At 45.7% G+C, this 25,762-nt stretch overlaps 1 protein-coding gene across 1 annotated transcript; it reads left to right on the forward strand.

The window, feature by feature from the left end:
- The first annotated feature begins 7,527 nt into the window (after positions 1–7,527).
- On the forward strand, positions 7,528–25,560 carry MXD3 (MAX dimerization protein 3). Its single transcript, XM_088465501.1, has 6 exons — positions 7,528–7,784; positions 9,533–9,629; positions 19,013–19,042; positions 20,170–20,284; positions 24,373–24,547; positions 24,643–25,560. The coding sequence occupies exons 1-6, from the start codon at positions 7,715–7,717 to the stop codon at positions 24,759–24,761; spliced, it is 606 nt and encodes a 201-aa protein (XP_088321627.1). The 5' UTR covers positions 7,528–7,714; the 3' UTR covers positions 24,762–25,560.
- Positions 25,561–25,762: the final 202 nt, after the last annotated feature.

Consider the following 25,762-nt stretch of genomic DNA (forward strand, 5'->3'; position numbering starts at 1 on the left):
TGCTACGTAAACCAAGAGAGTGAAGGATTTGCAGGAGGAGAGGGTGGTCTACAGTGTCAAATGCAGCAGAGAGTAGTGGCCCTTGGATTTGGCAGCAAGGAGGTCATTGCTGACTTTTGTGAGGGCAGTTTCAGTGGAGTGGAGAGAACGGAAGCCAGAATCATATGAGTCAAGGAGGGAGTGGGAGGAAAGGTGGTAAGGCGGTTGTAAACAATACCCTCAAGGAGTTTGGAAGCACTATACCCTGGTTAAGTTTATCTGCCATGTTGACTGACCTCCATCACACACCAATGCCACCTACCATCATAGGGTCTGCCAATTGGTTATAGGCTCAAGCATCAGCTTGTGAAGATAAACAATACCAAGTAAAAAGGCTGCAACACAGAATAAGGATCTGAGTGAGTATAAAAAGGCCTTTATTTATTCAACAGACCAGCTCCGAAAACTATGCCACATGGAAGTTTTCCATGGAGATATTATAGCGGGAAAAGCTTTTGGAGATTACCAGTGACCTGGGTGATAATCCTAGCCCAGATGATGTAGATAAAGCTATGTGGACAATATGCTTAGCTATAGAACAGAATGTACATTTCATTATCCAAAGTAAAAGCAGCACATAATGTGCTTTACAGATGCCTTTTGAAGACAAAGGTTTAATGAGATGAATCAACCTGAGGTAAACTTTATATGGCACAAAGCTCAGTGCATGCAAGAATATGAATGAATATTTAGATAAAATGCTATCCATCTCTCAGAAATTGACATCAGTAGGGCATCCAAGAAGACGACGAGGAGGTTGCAATGGGGATGCTGCAAAAACTTATGCCAAAGTATGATTTCCTAGTAGTGGCTTTGGAGTCTTGTGCTATGAAACTATCACCAGAGATTGTAAGGGCCAAGCTACTGCAGATTCAAGAGTGTGTACCTGTTGATACTAAGGCTGGGTACATATTAGACAATGTGTACCCTGCTTGACCTCGGCAGCGACTGGACCTGGCGGGGGAGACTGCATTGGCAACTGCATACACACTTGTGGGTCTTGGCGGGGTGCCAACATTGACAAGTGCGTACACACTTGCCGAAGCCAAGAACAACGGTGCGACAGCGGGGGCCATGCTGCATTTGGCAGCATGGCCCCCGCTGACAATACCGCCTGTCGAGTTATGTTACTGACAACGTGCGGGTGCGCACTTAATCAGTGACATAGTGGGTACGCATTGCCCGATGTTTACGATGTCGTACGATCCGCCAGATTGGGCAACATATCATCTAGTGCAGAGGTTCCCAAATGCGGTCCTCAAGGCTCCCTAACAGTTTTTAGAGATATCCATGGTTGAGCACAGGTGGTTAAATCAAATTGACAGAGATATCCATGGTTGACCAAAGGTCACTCAATTAGTACCTCAAAGACCTGAACTGTTGGGGAGCCTTGAGGACCATGTTTGGGAACTTCTAGTCTAGTGTGTACCTGACTTTAGTCAGTGATTTATGTGACCATTGAGGAGAATATTGCTGACATGTTAACCAAAGGTTTGATATCACATGTACTTAATGTCTTTCTTTAAATATGAGGACTGGAATACATTTGAAATGATGTCAAAGGCGCAGCTATCGTGGATGCAGGGGGTGCAATTGCTATAGGGTTCGGAGTACCTATGTGGCCCAACCATCTGCATGCAGTTCACTTCACTTATTAAATTGTTCAAGTCTGCAAGATGTAAAGAACTGTCTACAGTGGCCGTACAATTGGAAAACTTAAAGTAGCTGGTCATCTGATCCTGATGATCGCAGACTCAGTCCTCCCACTTCGAGCCCTGGTGATTTCCTCTGTCACCTTGGGGACGAAGCTACAGAAGGATGGCGGTGGAGCTACACAGAGTGCGTGCCACTGGACTCAATAGCCGGACTGCATTTGGTGTGTGTGTGTGTTTGTATGTCAGTGTGTGTACGGTAAGGACCACTGGCACTGATGGTCTCGGAAGTAAATTGCTTCTTAGTCACAGGCAGCTTCGTCTGCCTGTGACTAAGCAGCAACTTACAGCCGAGACCATCAGCGCTGCAGCCCCCTGACAGTGTTCAGTAGAAAAGCAGCTATAGAACCATTTTTAGAGCGGGACACAGAAATTATTTTCCCCTGGAACCAATTCCCCCCCCCTCCCCATGTGTAAACCTGACACCCCTCCCCATGTGTGCTTTTGAACCCCCCTTACCCATGTCTGCCTCTAAACCTCCCTCTCCATCTCTTACTGTGCCTCCACTGTCATTCCCAAATGTGCCTTTGCTCCCTACCCAAGACTGGTGGCTTACTATCAGAAGTAGTGTGGGTGAATAGAGACAAGACCGTGCTTGATGTCGTATAACTGAACATAAAGATGGCAGGTAAGCACAATTTTCCTTTCTAAAAGCATTAGGGGTCCCTTCAAAATTTTGCTATGGGGCCCACAAAGTCTTAAGCTGCATACACACGTAAAGATTTTCTGTCCAACCATCTAACTTTTGGATTGGTTGGAATGAAAATCTAGTAACGTATGGGAGTAAATGATGATCAGCAATTTGCTCCTAAATACCAGAAAACAGATGAAAATGGTCATCAGACAAGTTTTTTTTTAAATGTTTGATCTAAACAATTTGTTCAAACAACAGTTTTTGTCCATTTTCCAGCTTTTGGGAGCAAATTGCTGATTGTCATTTGCTTTCATACCTTACCAGATTTTCATTCCAACCAATCAACTAGTTGGATAGTTGTACAGATAATCTTTACGTGTGTATGCAGCTAAAGTAACACCTCTGGTTGATGTGTTTTGTTATGTAAAACAAGACATAACATCCTTGTGTTTTTGGTTACAGGTGAGACGTCCAAATGTGGAATGTAACCAGAGACTGCATTGAGCAAGGAGAGATTTTGGAGAGAGCACTCAGCGCTCTTTCTTCTTTATGGCCGCCAGGCGCTAGGACCTGGAGGTGCCACCGAAGCTGCAACCTCCGACCTGGATACTGCTCATGCAAGGCTCCCTGCGCATTTGCCATCTCCTCACAGTCCTCCATAACGGATGTGCCCCTGAATATTCTCCAAATAACGGAGACTGCCCAATCTATATTCTGCACCACAGACTCCAAACCTCACTATATCACCACTGCGTAACTGCAGTATGAGTATAGGCGCACTACAACACCCAGCATACCCTTAGATGCTCCTTGCTGCAACTGGAAAATTTCTGCATCCTATACCTGCTGCATACTGTTAACCCTCCGTTATGCTGCTACCATTTTTTACCGATTAATAAATCATTCCCTTCTTAAGTTTATCTGCTGTATGGACTGACCTCCATCATACACTGTTACCCCCTACTACCATTGTAGGATCTGCTGTCGAAACCGAATAATTGGGTAAGACAGAATCTGTTTGGCAATCAGGAAAACCTGAACGACGCCATCTTGTGAATGGCAGCAAGACTCCATTTTAGAAAAGAAAGCTTACACAAGCATCATTTTGTCAAAAATACATAGTACACAATCCACAGTGCAAAATTGATAAAAGTAGCAATTTTGCTACTCACAACGCAAAGTTGCTAAAAAGTAGCACGAACAGCTTTTTAACAATCTTCCCCTAACACCTACCGACGGTGTTTAGCAGACATAAAATAACTTTGCAACACATTAAAATCACCACAGACTTATATTTGAGCAGTAGCAAAGTAGTGGTGTTTTCCCTGCACTTCATGTGCATAGGACAACGCAAAATAGCGATTTAGACGCACAGCCAGCTTTTTAGTGACCTTTCCCAAACCCATACTGGCATGCTCACACACATACACAGAAGCCTTTCCAACTTAGTGCTGGTCGCTAAGTGCCCCACAGACCCTCAAACGCACAACGCAATTTAGTGTCATTTCTCCCCGCATACACATTTAAAAGCAATGGTCCCGCAGCGCAAAAGGAATGATTATTACTTGGTTTAATCGCAATGTCAGCATATAAAGAAATGAATGTTTTCTGTAACTATGGCTTAGTAAATGACAATTGGACCGTGTTTGGTGCCGTAATGATCTACTCTGTTCCCACAGTTCCGGTGGCATCGGTGAGAAGATCAGAACATGCGGCTATGAAATATGTATGTTAGAGAGAATAACTTCTTGAAATGTTGTATGCCATAGTTAGATTAGATTTATTATGCAGCGGGAAGGTGAACACAATCAGGCTGTTAGAGGCTGGGTTGTGTCTTTGCACTGACCTATGAATTGTACCGTAACGGAAGAAGCAAGAAGAGGAACCAATGAAAACCTGCCAACGTATTCTATTGTATTGCTTATCCCAGTACGGGTATATATGTGAGTGCTCTGAAACAAGATGCCAGTCTGCGGTGTTCCTGTTATGCTGTTCGACGGAGGTCTCATTATTGATGCCGGTATCTGGTCCCAGAGCGCACGCGTATGTATTGACTGTACCTTATGACCTAATGTTTGTACAATTTATTTTGCGCTCATTGTTAAATCATAGCGTGGTAACATCTGTACTTTTACCTGAATAATAATCTTTAGCGCGTTGGACCACTATTCAACTGTCTTAGAGTTTTATTAATGGTATAATTAAACACAGCGCTAATTAGCGACATCTTGTGATTTTAGAAGGTATAGGCAGGTTTTGTCTTAGAGGTTCTAGGCAGGTAAATCTTAGAGGTTTATAGGCAGGAATGTACTAAAGGTTTATTTACGATTCAACACTGCCAATATAAACAACCGAGCAGCACCAAACGTAGATTCTACAAATCATGTACTATTATAAGGCAAGTATGTGCAGACCAAAGGGGGAGAGTCCCACTAAAGTACTTTTATTGGTAAAGGAAGTTATTTAGCAAAACTTATTTATTTTTAAGAGAAAGTTCACCTTTTAATCTGTGTTGTATGAAGAATTGTCATGTAAAATGTAGGTACAATTCTACAACCTTCTACAGTAATGAGTTAGAAGCCATAATTTAACTTTCTATATTTACATTAATACTGTCAGTAAGCTTTATAGTGGTAAAAAGAATCTTTGTTTGCATTTGGTCTCTCTTCCGAAGTTCCATCATATGTTTTTGTATGGTGAAATTTAGGCTTTAATTAGTCTTCATGTTATTATATTAGAAAATTAGCTTTATACTGGAATAGGGATGGCCATTGGTGGATTGTCCATCGATGGCACTAAACCATCTAAGGTGAACTATCGATGGTTTGCACTCCTCCATGGCCACCGCCAGGGCTATTTTAGGTTCTGGAACTGTGTTTGGAGCTACCAGTGGGCAAATTATAGAATATACAGGTCTGGATTAAGGCTTATGGGGGCTTCAGGGAAACTAAGTTGTGTACCCCCCAACCCCCCCCTGCCGGCAGTGACCCTCCCTCCCACCCACACACCTGCCACCAAACAGTATAAACACAAATCTACAGCAATGCTTTGATAGAATAATAGATACCTCTATAATGTAAATGAAAACAGGATGCTAATGGAAAATCAGTAGGTGTAATTTGTTTGTAGGGTTACAGCAAACAGTGATATTCAGATGTATAGTTGCAGCGCTGCAAAATCAAAGGGATCTCAAATGAGGACTTTAAATTAACTGAGAACAGTAGTAGCTAATGGGATTTCTAGATAAACACACTAACATAGACACGACGAAGGGAAGGGGGTTGCGGGAGAAGGAAACAAAGGAGACGGGGCATCAGATCTTAGGGAAAGATGTGTTAGTCCATGCGGTATGCACTGGGAGTGGGTAGGTTGTGGTCGTTCTCCTGATCAACCTAGCAGCACCGCAGATGCTGCCGGTGACCTATGTGCTGAGCCACCAGGTCCTTGTGGCTACAGCTGCTGTAAACTCGCCGGCTGCCCGCCACTGACAGAGAAGCTACTGTGAATGCGGCTGATGCTCAGAGCTGCCCGGTGACCTGTCTCATTGATGTAGTACTGGCTGGTGCCGAGAGCTGCTGCTGCTGGCACTGGTAATTGCCCGTCTGAAATGGGCAGGGGGCAAAATTTGGGGTGTCCCCAATGTGTGTAGGCCCCAGGGTGACCGCCATGTCCACCCCCCCTAGAATCCGTCCCTGTGTATATATATATATATAGTATTTAGAAAAGAAGGCACTGAAAAGGGACTTTAATATTAAAAGTGTCTTGTGGAAAATACAATTTGGCCTAGCACATTACGTCATAGTTAATGTACCTGCTTGTTCCTGCTGAAAAATAGCACTGGTGACCGCTTTTGGGGTGCTGATGCGGTCACTTCACTCAAAGCATTCACAGGAACGGGCACCTTTCGAGGGTATGCAGTCGGGAAGCCGGCGGACCTAATCCCGACAGCCGGCTTCCCGACTGCTGGCGAGGGTTAAATGACAGGCGTCTAAATCTAGACGCCTGTCATTTTTCCGATGCCGGGAGACTAGCGCCTGGCACCCCGATCGAAGGGACGCCGGGCGCCGATAGACACAGGGGGAGAGGGTTAGGTTTAGGGTTCCCGGGGGGGACTTGGGGTTAGGCCGCGGGGAAGGGGGAGGGTTAGGTTTAGGCACTTAGAGGGGGGATTAGGGTTAGGCACTAGTGGGTAAGGTTAGGCACCACAAATGGAGAGTTAGGGGGTAGAATAGGTTAGTGAATACTTATCTGGGGACGATCGGGATTTTCATCCTTGTCGGGCTGCCGCTATTTGAACCGCCGGGCATGGGTCCGGCAGTAAATCATACTGATTCCCTTTCGAGCCGCTGTGTTTGATACATGCCGGTGCTATTAATGCATCCTGCAACGCGATCATGGGCCCATGGGATCTTACCCAGATTGCATTGCAAATGCAATAATTGGTAAATGGGCCTCTATGTGTTATGTACATGTATAGTAATATAAAATTTGTGGTGTTCCTAATTCTGCATTGCTACTGTATTGCCTCCTCTTTCTTGAATAAAAGGTTACATTAAACATAAATAAACTGAATATAAAAATGTACATAGAATAGTTGAACGCGGTAAAGCTTCCCTTCTGGATGACTGCCCCCATCCCAGAGCTAGCGATCTTCATTTCCAGCCCTCCTGTCAGTGGTCCTAAGCCTGCTGTCAGGGTAGGCAGTAACATAGAGCTGCTGCTACTACTATTACTATCTGTTACTATTGTTGTTGTCCCTGAAATAGAGGATTTTGAAATTTGAAAGGCTTCTCCCTCCCGCCTGATTCTGTTGCCATCTGACATGACGTCTGGCACGTAGGCCACACCCACTGTTCCCAGGAACCAATTATCTTCCGCCCCCTGGAGGCTCCTCCCGTTTCAGGAAGCTCCATGGTAACGAAGGGCACAGGTCCAATACACGAAGTGCGCCCGGGACGGATCCCTGGCTGGGCTGTGCGGCCGCAGGTAGTTGACGCTGTGGGCACTGTGAAAGCGGCGGAGGAGCGGCGGCACGGGCCCTGCTGGAGTGGGTGTGTGACCCGTAGGCGTGTCCAGGGGCGGGGCGCGTCCAGTCGCTCGGTGTCAGTTACATTGTGTGTACTAGAAGAAGACCAGGGCTGAGTTGGACCGCGGCGGGCTGATACCGAGAGGGTCCAGAACACCCCGGACAAGCAGCTCCCTGAACTGGCTCGAGAGTAATCTGAGGTCTCCCGGGACTCGTCCTAAGCAGCACAACAAGCTGGGCAGGCCACAGCCTTTCACTGACACCCACAGAGTTACCCGGGCCCAAGCTGCCAGATCCTCGGCCATGGATCAACTGCCCAGCAACCTCCAAGTCCTGCTCCAAGCAGCCGAGTACGTGGAGCGCAGAGAAAGGGGTAAGGACCTGAAATCATCAAATCAGTGTCTCATCATCTGGTCCCCCTCCCCCCTGTGTGTATGTAGTTATGTATTCCCCAACAGCAGGGGGAGGGGATCAGATGGTAATGACACAGTATATACACCTCTCCCCTTAGCCTATTTCCTCTGTCTAACTCTGGTTATTGGTAGGCTCATCCTTCTTATAAATACAGGTTTATGACCTGTACAGCCACCTCTGCCATAGCAGCACCAGTGTGTGTGCCCCATGAAGTCGTCCTCTCTTCCTTACCCACACAGGTGTGTTCACCGTGCAGCTCCCCTCCTTCCCGTAACCACGCAGGTGTGTGCAGCCAGCCTCCCCCCTGTACCCACGCAGGTGTGTGCAGCCGTCCTCCTCGTACCCATGCAGGCGTGTGGCCCCCTGTGTAGATGTCCTCCCTCTTGTACCCATGCAGGCGTGTGGCCCCCTGTGTAGATGTCCTCCCTCTTGTACCCATGCAGATGTGTGCAGCCGCCCTCCCACCCGTACCCATGCAGGTGTGTGCAGCCGCCCTCCCACCCGTACCCATGCAGGTGTGTGCCCCCCGCGCAGCCGCCCTCCCATCCGTACCCATGCAGGTGTGTGCAAAAGTACCCATGCAGGTTTGTGCCCCCTGCGCAGCTGCCCTCCCTCCCGTACCCATGCAGGTGTGCAGCTGCCCTCCCACCCGTGCCCACGCAGGTGTGTGCCCTGTGCAGCTGCCCTCCCATACCCAGGCAGGTGTGTACCCTGTGCAGCCAGCCCTCCTTCCCGTACCCACGCAGGTGTGTGCCCCGTGCAGCCACCTCTCACGTACACCCTGCCAGGGCTATTAGATGTAGTACTGCTGACCTACACCTGTTGTCCTTACTTCTTCAGTTTCTGCTCTTCTCACTCTTACTAGGTTTTTCCTCATCATTTGCTTCCTAACCCAGTTCTTTACATTATTCGAATCTGAACTTTTCCAGCCCCATCACAACTGTCTCTCGGTTCACTCTTTGGCCATTGTGCTGGCAACAGTTATATGTTTCAATTGTCTCAGCCTCATTTGTAATTATTTATTTTGCTATTTAGTGCAGACCAACCCCTTTGCTGCCTACAACAAAATTTGTTCAATTCATGGACATGCACTGCACGTGCTTTTTCTTTTTTCAGTCTTCTATTACCAACATGCTGGGTCCCTGCTGATCACTCTCACATGGGCAGCTGGGGCATAGTGATGTAAAGTGGTGCAAAGGAACAAGTTACTGTTGCTTATAGCAACCAATCCAGTTTGCTTTAGTTTGCTATGTTTTATATATATATTTATTCCAAAAAAATGTTTGCGTGCAATACTTTTCCTTTTCACAAGTGTCCCCTACTAAACCCAGTTCTATTTCAATTGTACAAGCAGTTTAACTCTCACATACAGTAGTAATAATATTGCTAGGCATTCTCCAATGTCTGGTTGTTGTAGTTCCATTTTCTCTGTCAGCTTCCCTTTTTCATCTCCACTCCTATGTGTGCACTGACGTCTATGCGTTTGGTGTTTTCAAGTAAACTTAAAGATCTTTGTGACCATGATTTTCTTCAATTGTATGAATGTATTAATGGATTAAACAAGGCAACGTGCTTTATTTGGAAAAAGAGAAATGTGTTTCCTTGGTAACAGAACACGTCCATTTTGCCATAGAAATCAATATGTAAAATTAAAATATGCCGTAAATGTAAATATGCAGATTTAAATTCTGCTCCCTTTCATTGCAGAAGCAGAACATGGATATGCTTCCATATTGCCTTGTGATACCACCACTCCTGGGAGGAGAAAACGACAGAGAACCAACAGCAATCCTGATAGTGTTAGGTGAGAACGGGGTGAAATATATATATTACCAGGAGATTAGGTGGATCAGTTAGTGCCCAATATGGTCTTCCTGATAAATATGACCACAATCATTAGATTCAGTAATTCTGTTAGGTGTGAGTTGTGTTCTGTGAGCTGTATTCAGTGATCTTGCACTGCGAGAATTACATTTGCAAACTTGCATTTATTTTACAGAGGGCATTTTATTTTTTTTATTTTTTTGTGTGCAGTGCATCCGGAAAGTATTCACAGCGCTTCACTTTTTCCACATTTGTTATGTTACAGCCTTATTCAAAAATTTAATAAATTAATTTTTGTCCTCAAAATTCTACACACAATACCCCATAATGACAACGTGTAAAAATTGTTTTTGAGATTTTTGCAAATTGAATTAAAGAAAACAAAAACAAACTAAGACATCACATGTACATAAGTATTCAGGTAAGTGTGTTTTTTTTTTTTTTTTTTTTTTTTTTTGTACAAGCGGCACTGCTACAGGGGCATAACTATGGGGGCACTGCTATAGGATTTCCTTCCTTTCAAAGCAAGGGGGTAACGTCGCTGTATCTAAATATATTTTGGGGTAAAAGGTAAAAAAGTTCCCTGACCCCTGCTCTATCCTGACTAGTCCCCCAGTTTCTGCTGCTGAAAAACATCCCCATAGCATGATGTTGCCACCACAATGCTTCACTGTAGGGATGGTATTGGCCTGGTGATGAGCAGGGCCTGGTTTCCTCCAAACAGAACGCCTGGCAGTCACGCCAAAGAGTTCAATCTTTTGTTTCTCATGGTCTCAGAGTCCTTCAGGTGCATTTTGGCAAACTCCAGGTGGGCTGCCATGTGCTTTTTTTTTTTTTTTTTTTTTTTTTTACTAAGGAGTGGGTTCTGTCTGGCCACTCTACAATACAGGCCTGATTGGTGGATTGCTGCAGAGATGGTTGTTCTTCTGGAAGGTTCTCCTCTCTCCACAGAGGAATGCTGTAGCTCTGACAGAGTGACCATCGGGTTCTTGGTCATCTCCCTGACTAGGACCCTTCTCCCACAATTGCTCAGTTTAGACGGCCGCCAACTCTAAGAAGAGTCCTAGTGGTTCCGAACTTATTCCATTTACGGATGATGGAGGCCATTGGGACCTTCAAAGCAGCAAATATTTTTCTGTACTCTTCCCCTGATTTGGGCCTCGAGACAATTCCTTGGACTTCATGCTTGGTTTGTGCTCTGACATGCACTGTCAAGTGTGGGACCTTATATAGACAGGTGTATGCCTTTCAAAATCCTGTCCAAACAACTGAATTTACCACAGGTAGACTCCAATTAAGCTGTAGGAACATCTCAAGGATGATCAGTGGAAACTGGATGCACCAGAGCTCAAGTATGAGCTTCATGGTAAAGGCTGTGAATACTTATGTACATGTGATTTCTTCAGGTTTTTAAAAAATTTTTTATTACATTTGCAAAAATCTAAAAAAAACAAAAACTTTTTACACAGGTTTTGTATTGATGGGAAAGGTTTTTGTGCTTTTCAACTTGCAGATGAGAGGTAAAGTGTTTCTTCCAATTTTTTACAAACTTGTATAAAAACACTGAAAAAGTACTATACGGACATTTCTCTGTACCCCAAAATGCTGGAAAGACTTTGGTGAAAATGCATGCTATCAATTTTCCACCATTAATAAAAGTGCAGCCATTTGACACCTTTTAAAAACTTCCAGTACTTTCTTTATGGCCATTAACAGCCTTCTTATATGGCCTGCTATCTCAGTTGTCACTTTTTTGGGGGTCCAGAATGGTTTCTCCACTCTTTGCACTTCTCCCAGGTGGCCTTTGTAAGAAAAACAAAAAGTTGTGCTCCCTTGCAGAGGGTACAGTGAATTGGCATTTCTCGGGTACGCACATTCATGCATGTTTCATGAAACACACTAGTTTATAATTGGACTAAGCCCAGTGATGCACTGTTCAGGTCTGTACACTAAGCTTACATAATGCATTCATTGACTGTATGGTATTTTGTGTTGTGCATGAAAACAAGTGACAACCAACTTGCCTCCCCTGAATGATCATTTCTAATTTATCTCAGAATATAGGTGTACTAAAAGCATTTGTATTGGCTTTTAATCACTTTATCAACCAATCTGTTTTCCAATTTTGACAATCTAAGGTGCAATAAGTACTTTTTAGTTTTGGAACTACAATAGTGCATAGTAGATGTGTGTTCCCCTTATGTACATGCTTTAGGGGTTCTCAGTAAAGTAATAATGTGTACACTTCCTATGATTAAAAAAAAAACCTGTCACATAGGGGCTAATTCAGCGTGCAATGTTGAACGCAGAGGCATTTAAGGGGTGTTGTGTGGACAGCCGTCGTTCCCGGAAATGGGGGCGCCAATTTCCGGGAGTGGCAAGGCCAGGACAAGCTGGCCAGCCTGCGTTAGCTGAGGCTTCCTCAGCTTGCCGGCGGCCCGGCACAGTTCGCCATCGCGATGGTTATCCCAGCCTGCGACCTCGGTTGGGCTGAGATCACAAATGCAGCAGGGTGTGAGACACCACCTTGCTGCATTTGTACATATGCAAGGACGGAATTGCAAAGCTGCTTGCATGTAGCTTTGCAATTCTGGTCCACTTCTTGATCACCCCCATAGTGCAGTCTGTTTCATGAATTGCATTGCTGCTATCTCCATAGTCATAAGTAGTTGCAGATACATTTTATCTGTATAGTAAACCACTAAAAGAAATGCTGCAGGATTGGAAGTACAAAGACACGTTGAGAGTTTTAATTAGATCCATGTGGGGAGTGCTATCCAGTTCACTAACCCAATATAGGCAATGTGCACAAGGCACTAGTTAAAGCCGTCTCACTCCATTTCCTTTCTGACACATGAACTGATGAGGTGTATAGTGAGCAAGGATAGAGGTAGTTTCTTTTCTTGATGGTGCTGCATCAGTATCTTTCTTTAAAGATGAATGCTTTCTGTGTGAGGTTCTGCCCCCACCATAGAGGCTGTAACAATTTAAGAAGGCATATCTTCAGCTGGCACAATTGGCTATTCTCAGCAGGTATGCAGTCAGATTGGCATGGTTAAAATGTTGACATTAGGGATACTTGCCTCAAACTGTCGGCATGGGGAATGTCGACGTTACAGCCATGTCGTCATGTTTGTGTAATATACCAAATTTATCCCAGTACCCTGCTATTCCCCTGGCAGAGGAGCATTCATGTTCTCATGATGCAGGATAGTCAAAGATTGATAATCTGAAACCGAAAACTAGCCATCAATGCTGTAATACATTATTGTACTGTACCCTGCTTCTGATAGATTATCTTTCTACATCAGGGTCCATAGGGTATCCACAGGATACCTTGGGGTATAGGTGATGACGTCAGGCTTTGGGCACCATAGAGTTAAGTTTTCAGCCTCCCAGGATGCACTAGGGTCCCCCTCCTATACCCCGCCCCCGAGCCAAGGGATCAGTTTCGTTGGTGCCCGGCTCTGAGTCGGAGCACCTGTTTAGAGGGGGGCTAAGGATTAGCCCCTGAAGTTTTCTTCAAGGCAGCTGTGGCTGCCCATCTGGAAGTACAGCATGGACAGTCACTACTGACGTCCATGCTGTCTTCCCTACACCCCCGCCGGTACTGATCCGGGGATGCTGGTAAGCATCTGGGGTCACAGCTAGCGGTGACCCCAGATGTTTTGGACCATGGCCGGATTCAAGGGGGGCAGCAGGTAAGCAGCGGGGTCCCGCGGTGGGTCCCCGCTGAAACATGGTCCTGAGTCCCCAGGCAGGGGGCTCCCTGGGTACTGGCTGCAGCGTGGAGCCAGGTAACAAACCTGCGCTTCCACTACCCCCCTGGGACAGCGGACCGCAGCTGAGCGGTAGCGCTGTGGCATCCCAGGGGTTAATTGCATGCCAGGGGAGCGCGCCTTCCCTGTACACAGCCGGCGCCTCCCCCGCTGCACACAGGCCCCTCTGCACCTGCCGATTGGCCCTGTGGCAGCACTCCTCCCCCAGGCCGGCCTCCTCTCTGCTCCTCGGTGGCCATCTTTATGGAAGCATGGTGAACGCTGCTGATCGGTGGCATCGTGGTCTGAGTCCCCCGACATAGCTCTCCTCCATTGGAACAGGTCTGTGTATGCAGCGCTATGTCCTACCAGGCCCTGTGTCTGCGTAGTTGAGGATTAGCACTGATAGTGTAGGGATTAATTTCTTTGGATTGTATGTGACTGCTGCTAGCGTCTGCTGCCTGTACTTTTCTACTGTCAGCTTTTTCACTGTCCCTGCTCTTCTTCTGCTAAAGCCATTGCGGTGCGGTGATTGCAGGGCGGTTCTCCCACTATACTAACGAGTATCAGTGAGAGGGGTCACATACTTGCCATCATGTTTTAGAGTGATTTTCCTCTCCAGCTTCTGTGTACTACGTGCAAGGTACCTATAGCGGAGGGGGAGGGTAGCGCGGAGTCGGCAGTGTTTTTTATTGGCGCGACCAATCACTGTCACGGCTCCGGTACAGGAACCGCCCTGGGCTTGTTTCGCCAAAGCGCTTACAACCCTAGTGGGCCAGTTAGCTCCGCAACCTGCGTTCTCTCAGATGGGATTGTTCCAGCAGTCACTGGTGTCGTCACCCTTGCAGGGGTTCCCGAGGCAACTGATGGTACCCCACAGTCTCCCTATTTCTCCTCCCCAGGTCTCTCAGGAGCCTGCGTGGGTTAATTAGCTGACAAGCTCTGTACAGCATTTGTCAGACGTGTTACAAGGGGAGTCTGTGTTGCGGCCTCACAAGCGGCCGGTGGTGTTTCTGTCTGCTCCTTATGAGGATGACGACAGAACGTCCGATGATGGGGAGATTCTGGATCTTTCTGACCAAGAGCCTCCCCGTACTAAAGAGTCGGACGCTAAGTCTAAGGTTTATATTCCTGGCCTTATTCGTGCAGTCCGCATTGCTTTAGTTATTGAGGATGATGATCCTCCGGTGTCCAAGTCCAAATATGCCTTTTTCAAGGATATTAAGGGTGACTCCACAGTGTTTCCTCTTTCGGGTCAGTTAGTTGACCATTTAGAGGAGGCGTGGAAACATCCTGGCAAACGGTATCAGCCTCAAAGACGTTTAGCGGTGGCTTATCCGTCTGCGGACAATTATTTTTCTAAGTGGGAATCCCCTCCTCAGGTGGATTCTCATGTGACACGCCTAGTCCGAAGTGCCACATTGCCCATGCCCTCCATGTCCTCCTTGAAGGGTGCTACAGACCGTAAGGTGGAGATCTGCCTGAAGTCCATTTATTCCCTTGCGGGTGGGGGGGCATCCAGACCGGCTATGGCCGTATGTTGGGTAGCCAGAGCTATGGAGCGCTGGGCCGATAGTTTGGAGGCGTTTTTGGATTCCGACTGTTCGGCTGAACAGTCCGAGTTGATAGGCAATCTCCGGGATTTGGCCACTTACATCAGTGAAGCGGCATTGGATATTAGTACCCTCACTCGCATTTCCTCGGCAGCTGTGGCTGCTCGTCACACCTGGTTGCGATCCTGGAAGGCGGACGCTGATTCCAAAAAGGGATTGGAAGCTTTGCCATTTAATGGAGAAGTCCTCTTTGGTCCGGATCTGGACAAAATTGTGGCCACGCTGGCGGCAGCCAAATCTGCATGTTTCCTGTCTGCTGCGGTCCCTTCCAGTTCGGGTACGTTGTCCTTTCGGCCTTATAGGGCCGAGGGTAGGCCTAAGGCACAGTCCTTTCCCAGACAGGCTGGGCCCAAGAAATCGGCCAAGCCCAGGAAACAGGCCTGGAGTACCAGACGTCCGGCCCCTGAGTCTGATGACAAGCCTGCGGCCTGACGGTCCGGGCCTCCCTTTGGGGGATCCCAAAGTGGGAGGCCGTCTGCTGCAGTTCGCCCAGTATTGGTCGGCAACTACGACAGACACTTGGGTTCACGAGGTGGTTTTTCACGGGTACGCCCTCTCCTTTTGGCACAGGCCCCCATCCTGATTCTTCACCACGGGTCTTCCCTTAGACCAGACCAAAGCCATGGAACTGCGGACAGTTTTGCACACTATGCTCCAGGCTGGAGTTATAGTGCCTGTTCCATTCTCCCAGAGGGGCCAGGGTTTCTATTACAATCTATTTTTGGTGCAGAAACCCAATGGGTCGTACCGTCCGATTCTCAACCTCAAGGCCCTCAACAAGTCCTTGCGGGTGCCGCGGTTTCGGATGGAGACCCTACGGTCCATTATTCTGGCGCTGAAACCTGGGGATTACATGGTGTCGTTGGACATACAGGACGCTTACTTGCATGTCCCTATTCTTTTGCGTCACCAACAGTTCCTCAGGTTTGCAATCCGCAATGATCACTTTCAGTTCCGGGCGTTTACCCTTTGGCCTGGCGACAGCACCACATGTATTCACCAAGTTATGGTGGTCATGGCGGCGTCCCTATGGCTGCAGGGAGTCCGCTTGTTGCCGTACCTAGACGACATTTTGTTGGTAGCAGGGTCTCCAGAGCTCCTTCTACGCCACTTGAATCTGACTACTGCAGTACTGCAACGCCACGGCTGGTTGATAAACTGGCAAAAGTCCACCCTGATCCCGTCTCAGAGGATTCTGCACCTCGGAGCCTTATTGGACTCCGGACAGCAAAGGATCTTTGTGACGGGGGAAAAGATCTCTGCTTTGCAGTTGATGGTGCGCAGTTGTCTGCAGAGTCGCCGTGTGTCTCTACACTTGGCGATGGGGTTACTGGGCTCCATGGTGTCAGTATTCGACATGGTGGAATATGCCCAGTTTCACTCCAGACCTCTGCAGCAATTGATCCTGTCCAAATGGAATGGACTGCCTCGGAGTCTAAAATCCCAGACGATGCTGCTCACTCCGGAGGTTCGCCTGTCCCTTGCCTGGTGGTTGCAGACGACCCATCTCAACAAGGGTCTTCCGTTTTGGGTGGAGAACTTGGTCCTATTGACAACGGACGCCAGCCTTCGGGGCTGGGGAGCGGTCACTGGTCCACACTTGTTCCAAGGCAGATGGACTCAGGCGGAAACGGAGCTTCCAATAAACATCTTGGAACGCCACGCCGTTTTCAATGGTCTCCAGCAGGCACAGCTGGTTCTCCAAGGTCACCCCGTGCAGGTCCAGTCGGACAACGCCACCACCGTGGCCTACATAAATCGTCAAGGAGGAACCCGATGTCGGGCGGCACTCGTAGAGGTGTCCCGCATTCTGGTCTGGGCGGAGCGCAATCTCCCGGCCATATCAGCAGTATTCATTCCGGGAGTTCTCAACTGGGAGGCGGACTTTCTCAGTTGCCAGGACGTTCATCCGGGGGAGTGGTCCCTGCACCAGTACGTCTTTCAACTTCTGGTGGACAGGTGGGGTCTTCCAGAGATCGACCTCATGGCGTCACGGCACAACAACAAGTTGCCGGTGTACGGGTCTCGCACAAGAGACGAAAAGGCGTCTCTGGTGGATGCTCAGTCCATCCAGTGGACGTTCCGGTTTGCTTATCCATTTCCTCTGTTTTTCCTTCTTCCTCGGGTAATCCGGAAATTCAAACAGGAAGGAGGAACGCTCCTGTTGATAGCTCCCGCGTGGCACAGGAGGCACTGGTTCTCAGACCTTCAGGGTCTGTCTGTGGACAGTCCTCTGCGGTTGCCGCTGCGACCGGACCTACTGTCTTTGACGGCGTGGCTGTTGAGACGGCCATGTTAAGGTCCAGGGGGTTTTCCAGCTCTGTAGTACGAACTATGCTAAGAGCTCGGAAGCCGCCTTCTGCAAGAATATACCATCGTGTGTGGCATACGTTCTTCCAGTGGTGTCGGCCGAGAGGTGATGCACCTCGGGAGTTCCGTCTGTCTAGGGTGTTGGCTTTCCTACAGGCGGGACTAGACCATGGGCTTCGCCTTGCTTCTCTGAAGGTGCAGGTGTCTGCCCGTCCGTTTGGTTCCATCGTAGGATTGCTACAATCCCTGATGTGCGCACCTTTATGCAAGGTTTTCTTCGAATTCAGCCTCCTTTTGTTCCACCGGTGGCGCCTTGGGATTTAGCTGTGGTCCTGAGGGCTCTCCAGGGACCGCCATTTGAACCACTGGGCTCAGTGGACCTTAAATGGCTGACAGCTAAAACAATTTTCCTTCTGGCCATCGCTTCAGCCAGACGTGCTTCTAACTTAGGGGCTCTATCCTGTAGACCCCCTTTCCTGAATTTCTTCCCTAAGTTGTTTCACGTTTCCATATCAACGAGGAAATTGGTGTGCCGGCTTTTAACTCACCCGACCTTTCAGTGGGTGAGGCCACTTTGAAGAAGTGCGGTCAACATAAATCCTTAAGACCCGCACAACGTCCATTTAGGAAGTCGGACGCCTTGTTTGTCCTCTATGGCTTCCGTAAAAAGGGTTGGCCTGCTTCAAATCAGACTTTGGCAGGTTGGATTCGTATGGCCATTTCAGAAGCTTATCTTCATGAAGGCCTTCCGGTTCCTTCCTCTGTGAGGGCTCATTCCACTAGGTCTGTGGGTCCTTCGTGGGCAGCTCGACGTGGTGCCTGGGCAGTCCAGATCTGCAAGGCTGCCACATGGTCCTCTGTCCATACCTTTGTGAGGTATTATGCGTTTGACACCTTTGCCTCTCAGGATGCTTCCTTCGGGCGGCGGTTTCTCCTTTCAGCACAGGAGCGTCCCCACCCTTGAAAGATACTGCTTTGGGACATCCCCAAGGTATCCTATGGATACCCTATGGACCCTGATGTAGAAAATGAGATATGGTAAGAACTTACCTTTTGTTATCTCTATTTCTACGAAGTCCATAGGGTTCCACAGGACTCCCGCCCTGTCGCACCTGTGCTGCAGATGGGCTTTACTCTGGTCACTGGTTTTTCCGTCTCTCTCTCTGGTGAGAATGTGATTCTTGTGTGCGTCCAGATCTTTTTCCTCTCTCTTCCTTCTCCTCCTATGGCTTGGTACGTAACTGAGATGCCTTGGGTCGGGGGCGGGGTATAGGAGGGGGACCTTAGTGCATCCTGGGAGGCTGAAAACTTAACTCTATGGTGCCTGACGTCATCACCTATACCCCAAGGTATCCTGTGGAACCCTATGGACTTCGTAGAAATAGAGATAACAAAGATAAGTTCTTACCATATCTCAGATTTTTTAAATAATATAAAACTGCTGGTAAGAAAAGCTGGTCCGGACTGATTTCAGGTAATAATGTACAGGAATCTTTCAATTTTTTATAAGAAGGATTTGAATTTGAGGGAATTGGTACACTATAAAAGAATTAAGCATTAAGTGTAGGAGGCAAACTAAATGGACCAATTTGTTTTCTGCCATTATACGTTTGTAGGGTTGAACATTGTATACTGTTTTTAGTCTGTAACTAATTGGCTTTTGTTTGGTTTTGTACCTGCAGGTCTGTTCACAATGAGTTAGAAAAACACCGGTGAGTAGTTCAGTTATGTTTTTTTGTGTTGAAATTTTAGAAGGTTGTGTAGTATTGCATTAATGATTGCACAAACTTACCAAAGCAAATGAGTTAGTAGCTCACATTATAGCTTAATACAGTGTGGTGGAGTGATGTAATTTGGCTAATCTTTGGTTCCTGCTTATTTTTTTTTTTTCTTTAAGCCAGACTTTAGAACTAAAGTGAGATTAAAAAAAATAAGCAACCCAATACAATGAAAAGCCACAATGTGATATGGTGAGAAAAGACAGAGAAATTGCGCCACTAAGCAGATATCTTAAAACTATTTGCTTGCAGCTGTGCAGAATAATGGGTTTAATCATAAGGCTCTAAAATAGTGGGGGTTTTTTCTTTGTTTTTTTTTTTTTCTTTATTTGACTTCACCATGTAAATTAGTTCTCTATTTGAATGCTATTTATAGTGAGTGATCAGCTATTTTACATATGGTAGCTAGACTTTAAATATTGTACTTACTGTAAAAGCTCTAAAGGTGGGTACACATAAGACGAGATGTCGCCCAGTCCAGCCGACATCTACTACGTTGGCAAATGTGTACTCACTACGTTGGACCATGCGCGCTCCCGCAGGTAGTCTGTCAGCCTGCATGTAGGGACGGTGGAACGACCCAGCTGCCAACACCAAGCAGGTGAATGGAGCCGGCGCCGTCCCCACCCGCGAGCCGCAGTGTCTCGCAGAGGAGGGGGATGCGGTGCAGCACTTCCTGCCAGTGAATAGATTACATTTGCACGTGCAGTGCATCTATTCATCGTGCAATGTGTACCGGCTGCCCGATATGTTGGTCCGTTGCATCGCTGGGTACACGCGTCGGTAAGCTGTATTGACGCTTGTGTTTTACCAGTGAAAATTATGTTGAGCATAAAACAAAATCAGCCAATAGAGCTGAAATTTTAGTTTTAGGTACAATAATATTAGGTGATGTCTCTTAATAGCTTTAAAAAAAATGTGCACAAGTATAAACTATATATTTAGCGAAGTAATTCATAGGCGATTATCTAAATGTACAATTTTGGACTGCAGGTTAAGTTTTATATGCAATAAAACCTAATTAGCATATTATCCCATTGACTACATTGTTCTACTTGCAGGAGAGCACAGCTGCGGAGGTGCTTGGAACAATTAAAGCAGCAGGTCCCTCTGAGTGTGGACACTTCTCGACACACTACTCTCAGCCTCTTGCACAGAGCCAAGCAGCACATTAAAGTGAGTCCAACTTCTTCTGTACCCACATTAAAAACTTTTCTAAAGGATAGCACTGCAGTAACAATCTGAACACATTAAATCTGAACACAGTTTATGATCTAGAAGACTTGATCCATGATCACACATTTATCTGGTGTCTGTATGTTTGTAGAAATAACAATGACCTATCCAGCACTCACACTTCTATACAATGTATAGAACACTGTAGGAATATGTAGACCCTCAGGTCCTCTTGTTAGTCAGCAGAGACCTGACCAATCGTGTAGAGCTAGTTGTATAAACTAGAACAGTTGCCAAACAGCTTAACCTTGCAATGGACATTGCATCTCTGGCAATGGACATGTTCTCTAGACTGTACATCTACTACACTCTTTAGACTAAGAGGGGTATTCAATATGAAACGTTAACTTCACTGTCGAAGTTAACGTTTCATATCGGAGTTTTTTTCTGCGTTAAGTCTGGTGTGCGCTCCCGCTTATCCCCGTATTCAATATAAAATTAACGAAAACGGGAAACTCCGAAGTTGGATTTGCGTAAAGTTACGAATTTTTCCTTAAAATAATTGTAAGACCCCCTAAAGTTGTAAAAACATGGGGGAACACTATGGGTACCCCCGTTTTAGCCTTTAATTGAAAGTCGGGGATTTAAATAGCCGCAGCAGGTGTTTTTTTCCCGACATTGAAGAAGTGATGCAGAAGAGCACTTGGGTTATTTTTTTCGTTTTTTTAAGTGGTCCCATCAAATTTGGGGTACATGAAAATGGGTACTAGCATATTTTGATGTCCCTAAAGTCAGTTTTTAAAAATTCTGCATTTGTGCACCTGCCGCTATAATTCTATTCTTCAAAACATCTGCCTCATACATGCGGAATAGCCCTGAACCTATTTCCCTATTGTTTAACAATTTTTCCCCATATTTTTGTTTTTTGCACCCCAATTTTTAAGTTAATTTTTTGGGGTGTCCCTATTTTTTTAAAACTTTTTTTGACACAGTTCTTTTTTAAATGTCATTCTCAGGGGTGCAGCCTATTTTTTTTTTTTTTTTAAGCCTGCACCCCTAAACCCCAATTCTGCACTTTTTTCGACACCTATTCAATGGTGAAAACTTATCCCCGTTTTTTATCAAAGACTTATCGTAGTTTTGACAAGTCTTTGAAATTGAATAGGGTGTAAAAGTAAAACCTGCGATAATGACATCATAATTGCGATATTAACGCAAAAACGATGTTATTACACCCATATTGAATACCCCTGTAAGTACTTTGTTTCATATGCAGGACATGCTTCACAACCTCTCAATGTCACCGCCTTCCCTTTTCCAGTGTTCAAACCTGCTGTCTGTTCTGCCTGTGGCATCTCTCCATAAATAGTACAATACACATATCTACCCCAGCCTTGCTCCTGGTGCTGTGTTTTACACATTGTATTTTGGCATGCTGGGAGATGACTTACAGTAGGTGACCCAGGAAAAACATAGCAGGATCCCTCACCTCCTGCACAAAGCAGCAGTTCCCTTCACCTCATTCCTAAGTAGAGCAGAATTCTTAACAAACCCCATTTTTACTATTACATTAATGATCTTATGGCGAAATGCATAATACATTCATAGAACTATTAAAGCAGACAGATATACATATATGGGAAAGTCATATACTTAACACTGATACTTAAACCATCACATTAAAACCACCGGCCTAATATTGTGTAGGTCTCCCCTTGTGTCGCCAAAACCATCCTGACCCGTTGAGGTATGGACTCCACAAGACCTTTGAAGGTGTCATGTAGTATATGGCTCTAAAACATAATCAGAAGATCCTTTTAAGTTCTGTAAGTTGCGAGGTGGGGCCTCCATGGCTTTTTTTTTTTTACCAGCACATCCCACAGATGCTCGATCAGATTGAGATCTGGGGAATTTGGAGGCCAAGTCAACACCGTCAAAACCATTCCTGAACAATTTTTGCAGTGTGGCAGGGTGCATTATCCTGTTTAAAGAGGCACCTCTTGCCATGAAGGTGTATACCTTTGTCTGCAACAATGTTTAGGTAGGTGGTACGTGTCAAAGTAACATCCACATGAATGCCAGGACCTAAGGTTTCCCTGCAGAACATTGCCAAGAACACCACACGCTCAGATGCTTACGCATGCCCATTTTTCCCTGCTTCCATCACATCAACTTAAGGAACTGATGTTCACTTGCTGCCTAGTATATATCGCCCTTTGACAGGTGTCATTGTAACAGGTAATCCATGCTATTCGCTTCACTGGTCAGTGGTTTAAAATGTTATGACTGATCGGTGTGTATGTGTATATGCATGTATAGGTATATGTGCAATACACAGAAACATCAGTGGCAGCACATACAAATACACATGTCTGACAAAAGTAGCATATGTGAAAGTATAAGAATTTCTCTATTGCAATGTTTGGATCAACTAACTTAACACCACACTTACTCATGCATAAGCATCAGAAAATAGCAGCAAGTTCAGTGGTGCATCTATAAAAAGGATATGACATGTACTTACACCTCCCATTTTGACACTTGTGCTGACATGAACTGAGAACATACAGTACACAGTGACACATACAGGCAGAGTATAAATATGTTTGTTCGTTATACTTTCATGAGCTTTGGCACTTGCTCGGTTACTCTTACATGAATAAGTATAACCTATTTTCCTTCTAGAAAGGGCAAAACATTTCTGAGAACTGACTAGCGCTACTGTATACTAAAGCATATCATCCCATTATTAAACAACTAACTTTAAATGCTTTACTTAATTTAGAAAAATACACATTATTTTTATGGATTGTTTCATTGGTATTTCTTTGTTTTATAATTGAATTCTATAAAGCTTAATCTTAAAAAGTATTACAGTAGCTCCCATGGTATGGGAATCCTATGCAGCATTGGCATAAAGCTAGAGATGACTGCATCCCACTAAGGGCTCTGAATGCAGCCTGATGCATCTTGCCATTCCAAGCAGTGACACTGTAAGAGTAGTTAACATGTCACAATGCTGTGGTTCTGCCTGTAAAACTGCAGCATCCAAAAACATTATTAGCCATGGCCCTAAATTGTATTTACATTTTATCAAAAGTTCAACATCCCTGAACCAACTAAATGAATAAAATATAGAACGTGTGAACTCATGGCCACTGTTGAGAACCAATGGAATATACCAAGGGTCTGTAACACCAGGCCCTAGAGCAGGGGTGGGCAATAAGTGGCCCTCCAGCTGTTGTTGAACTACACATCCCAGCATGCCTTGCAACAGTTTTAGCATGGTCAATTAGCAAAACTGTGGCAGGGCATGCTGGGATGTGGGTCTACAACAGCTGGGGGGGCTGCTTATTGCCCACCCCACCCTAGAGGCACAACCAGGCCAGATGGTTTTGTTAAATCAAGTAAGAGGATTTTCATGCAGATTAAACAATTCAGGAGTAATGTGAGCTTCTGTTTATGAGCCAAGAAAATATATAATTTGTTCCCAATATGTGTAGTTTGTACGTTATCCCCATGCTTGTGTGGTTTTCTTTTGGGTGCTCCAAGTTTCGTCCTACACTCAAGACATACCAATAGGTGAAATTGATGAAATTGCCATAGTGTATGCTTCATGTAGGGAATGTAGATTGTGAAATCCAATGGGGCAGAGAGTGATGTGAATGATTATATAATCTTTGTAAAGCACAGGTAATATAAATAACTATTGTTCTGGCTGTGTCCCATTAAAACAGCCTGCCGGGGTGCCATCCCCACCCGCGGGATGCAGTGTCCTGCAGGAGGGGGGAATTGCGGTGCAGTGCTCACTGCCGGTGAATAGTTACGATTGCATGCACAGCCTCTATGCATAGTGAGGTAAGAGCTTGGGGGCAACCCAGCATGTCCGTAAGTGCTGGGTACGTCCCCAAGAGTGAAGAAAAGGGTGTGTGTGTCAAAGACCTGCTCCCTTCTCGGACACTTGCGGTGTGTGCGCCAGAGTGCCCTTTCTGCGGTCCTGCGCCAGGCCTAGAATGAACTCTATAACTGTCTTTAAAATACATTTCAGTAGACCATATGGCTCTTAACGTTAATATTGTCCATTGCAGAAGCTAGAGGATCAAGAGCTGAGAGCAAAGAACCTAAAGGAAAAACTAAGAACTGAGCAACAGAAGCTCCGGCAACGATTAAAACAACTTCTACCTTCTAATAGCACAGAACGGATAAGAGCTGACAGCCTGGACTCCTCTACCTTGTCATCTGAAAGATCAGATTCTGATCAAGGTGGGTTAAAAGCAAGCCTACGCCGTTGGGGTGCATTTTGACCCTCCACCATAAAACATAAAAATAAACACATTTTATATTTCTCTCTTTTGCAGAAGATTTGGAGATAGATGTGGAAGGGGTAATCCTGAGCGGAAATGAGGGGGACCTGTTCGTGTCTTTTAGTGCTGGCATGGAGCACAGTTACTCAACTCCAGCTCATGCCTGGCTATGACAGCAGCAAGCACAAACAGACTTGTACAGCAATAACACAAGGCAGCGCTTTATGAAGATTCCTAGTTGGCAAATATCAAACTCCCAAAGTACTATAGAACAGCAACCCTTAGGTTTTCTCTTCGTAAAGGCACGGTCCATTGCACAGTTAAATAACAATTTTTTTTTTTATTATTATGGTAAAGGGCATCCAATGTTTGCATAGCATTTTTTTTTTTTTTTTTTTAAAGTGCATAGTAGGACCCCCAGGATGACTTTGTTAAATGAGGGTGAGACTAGCCAGGAACCAATGAACACTAGATTATCCCTCTTAAACTTTTCAACATAACTAATCTGCAGCACAGTGGTCAGGTAGTTATAATACACATGGCAAGCTGTGCTACAGAGAATCCATTGGGACGCAATTGCTTATATAGCGACAGGTTCTCTCAGCGCTGACCTTAGAGAGCATTGGATCTGAAACCCTTTATGCAGCACTAGGAGAGAATTAAGTAACCAGCAATTCACAAGAGTGGTGCCACTGTGATCACGTAACTTATTGTACATATGTAAATGCTGGAGCACCTCTCACTGCATCTCTGTGCACTGGTTGTACAGAGTGCTCCTGGACACATGGAAAGAAGCACTTGAAGGAACACCCTGTAAGCATCTGTTTATTTTTAGATTCTTAATAAAGATGAGGACTTATGTGAAGATAGCACACTGTGGGCGTCTCTGGCTTCCACATGGAATGTGATTAGAGTTCATCCACTTTTTAGCTAAAACATTTGATTCCATTAAAAATAACACCAATTACCATCTCTGGGAGGTGATTTAATGTTTACAGAACTGAAAATAACTTGTAAAAAGTCCCAAATATGACCTGCACTTGCTGAAGAAGAGAAGCATCATGATCAGGCCTGCCTTAGCTGCTGTTCCATGACACTGCATCTTTAGCTCCAAGGACAATGAAAGGCACTATTGGGGATTGGACAACATGGTATACCCCTTACCTACATTCCT

Source organism: Taudactylus pleione, unplaced genomic scaffold (genome assembly GCF_031769625.1).
Source record: "Taudactylus pleione unplaced genomic scaffold, aTauple2 ptg001990l, whole genome shotgun sequence".
Lineage (NCBI taxonomy): Eukaryota > Metazoa > Chordata > Amphibia > Anura > Myobatrachidae > Taudactylus > Taudactylus pleione.

Coding starts and splice junctions, on each gene's coding strand:
- MXD3 (XM_088465501.1), top strand. CDS start 7,715: ATGGATCAACTGCCCAGCAACCTCCAAGTCCTGCTCCAAGCAGCCGAG. Junction 7,785..9,532: donor CGTGGAGCGCAGAGAAAGGG/GTAAGGACCTGA, acceptor CTTTCATTGCAG/AAGCAGAACATGGATATGCT. Junction 19,043..20,169: donor AATGAGTTAGAAAAACACCG/GTGAGTAGTTCA, acceptor TTCTACTTGCAG/GAGAGCACAGCTGCGGAGGT.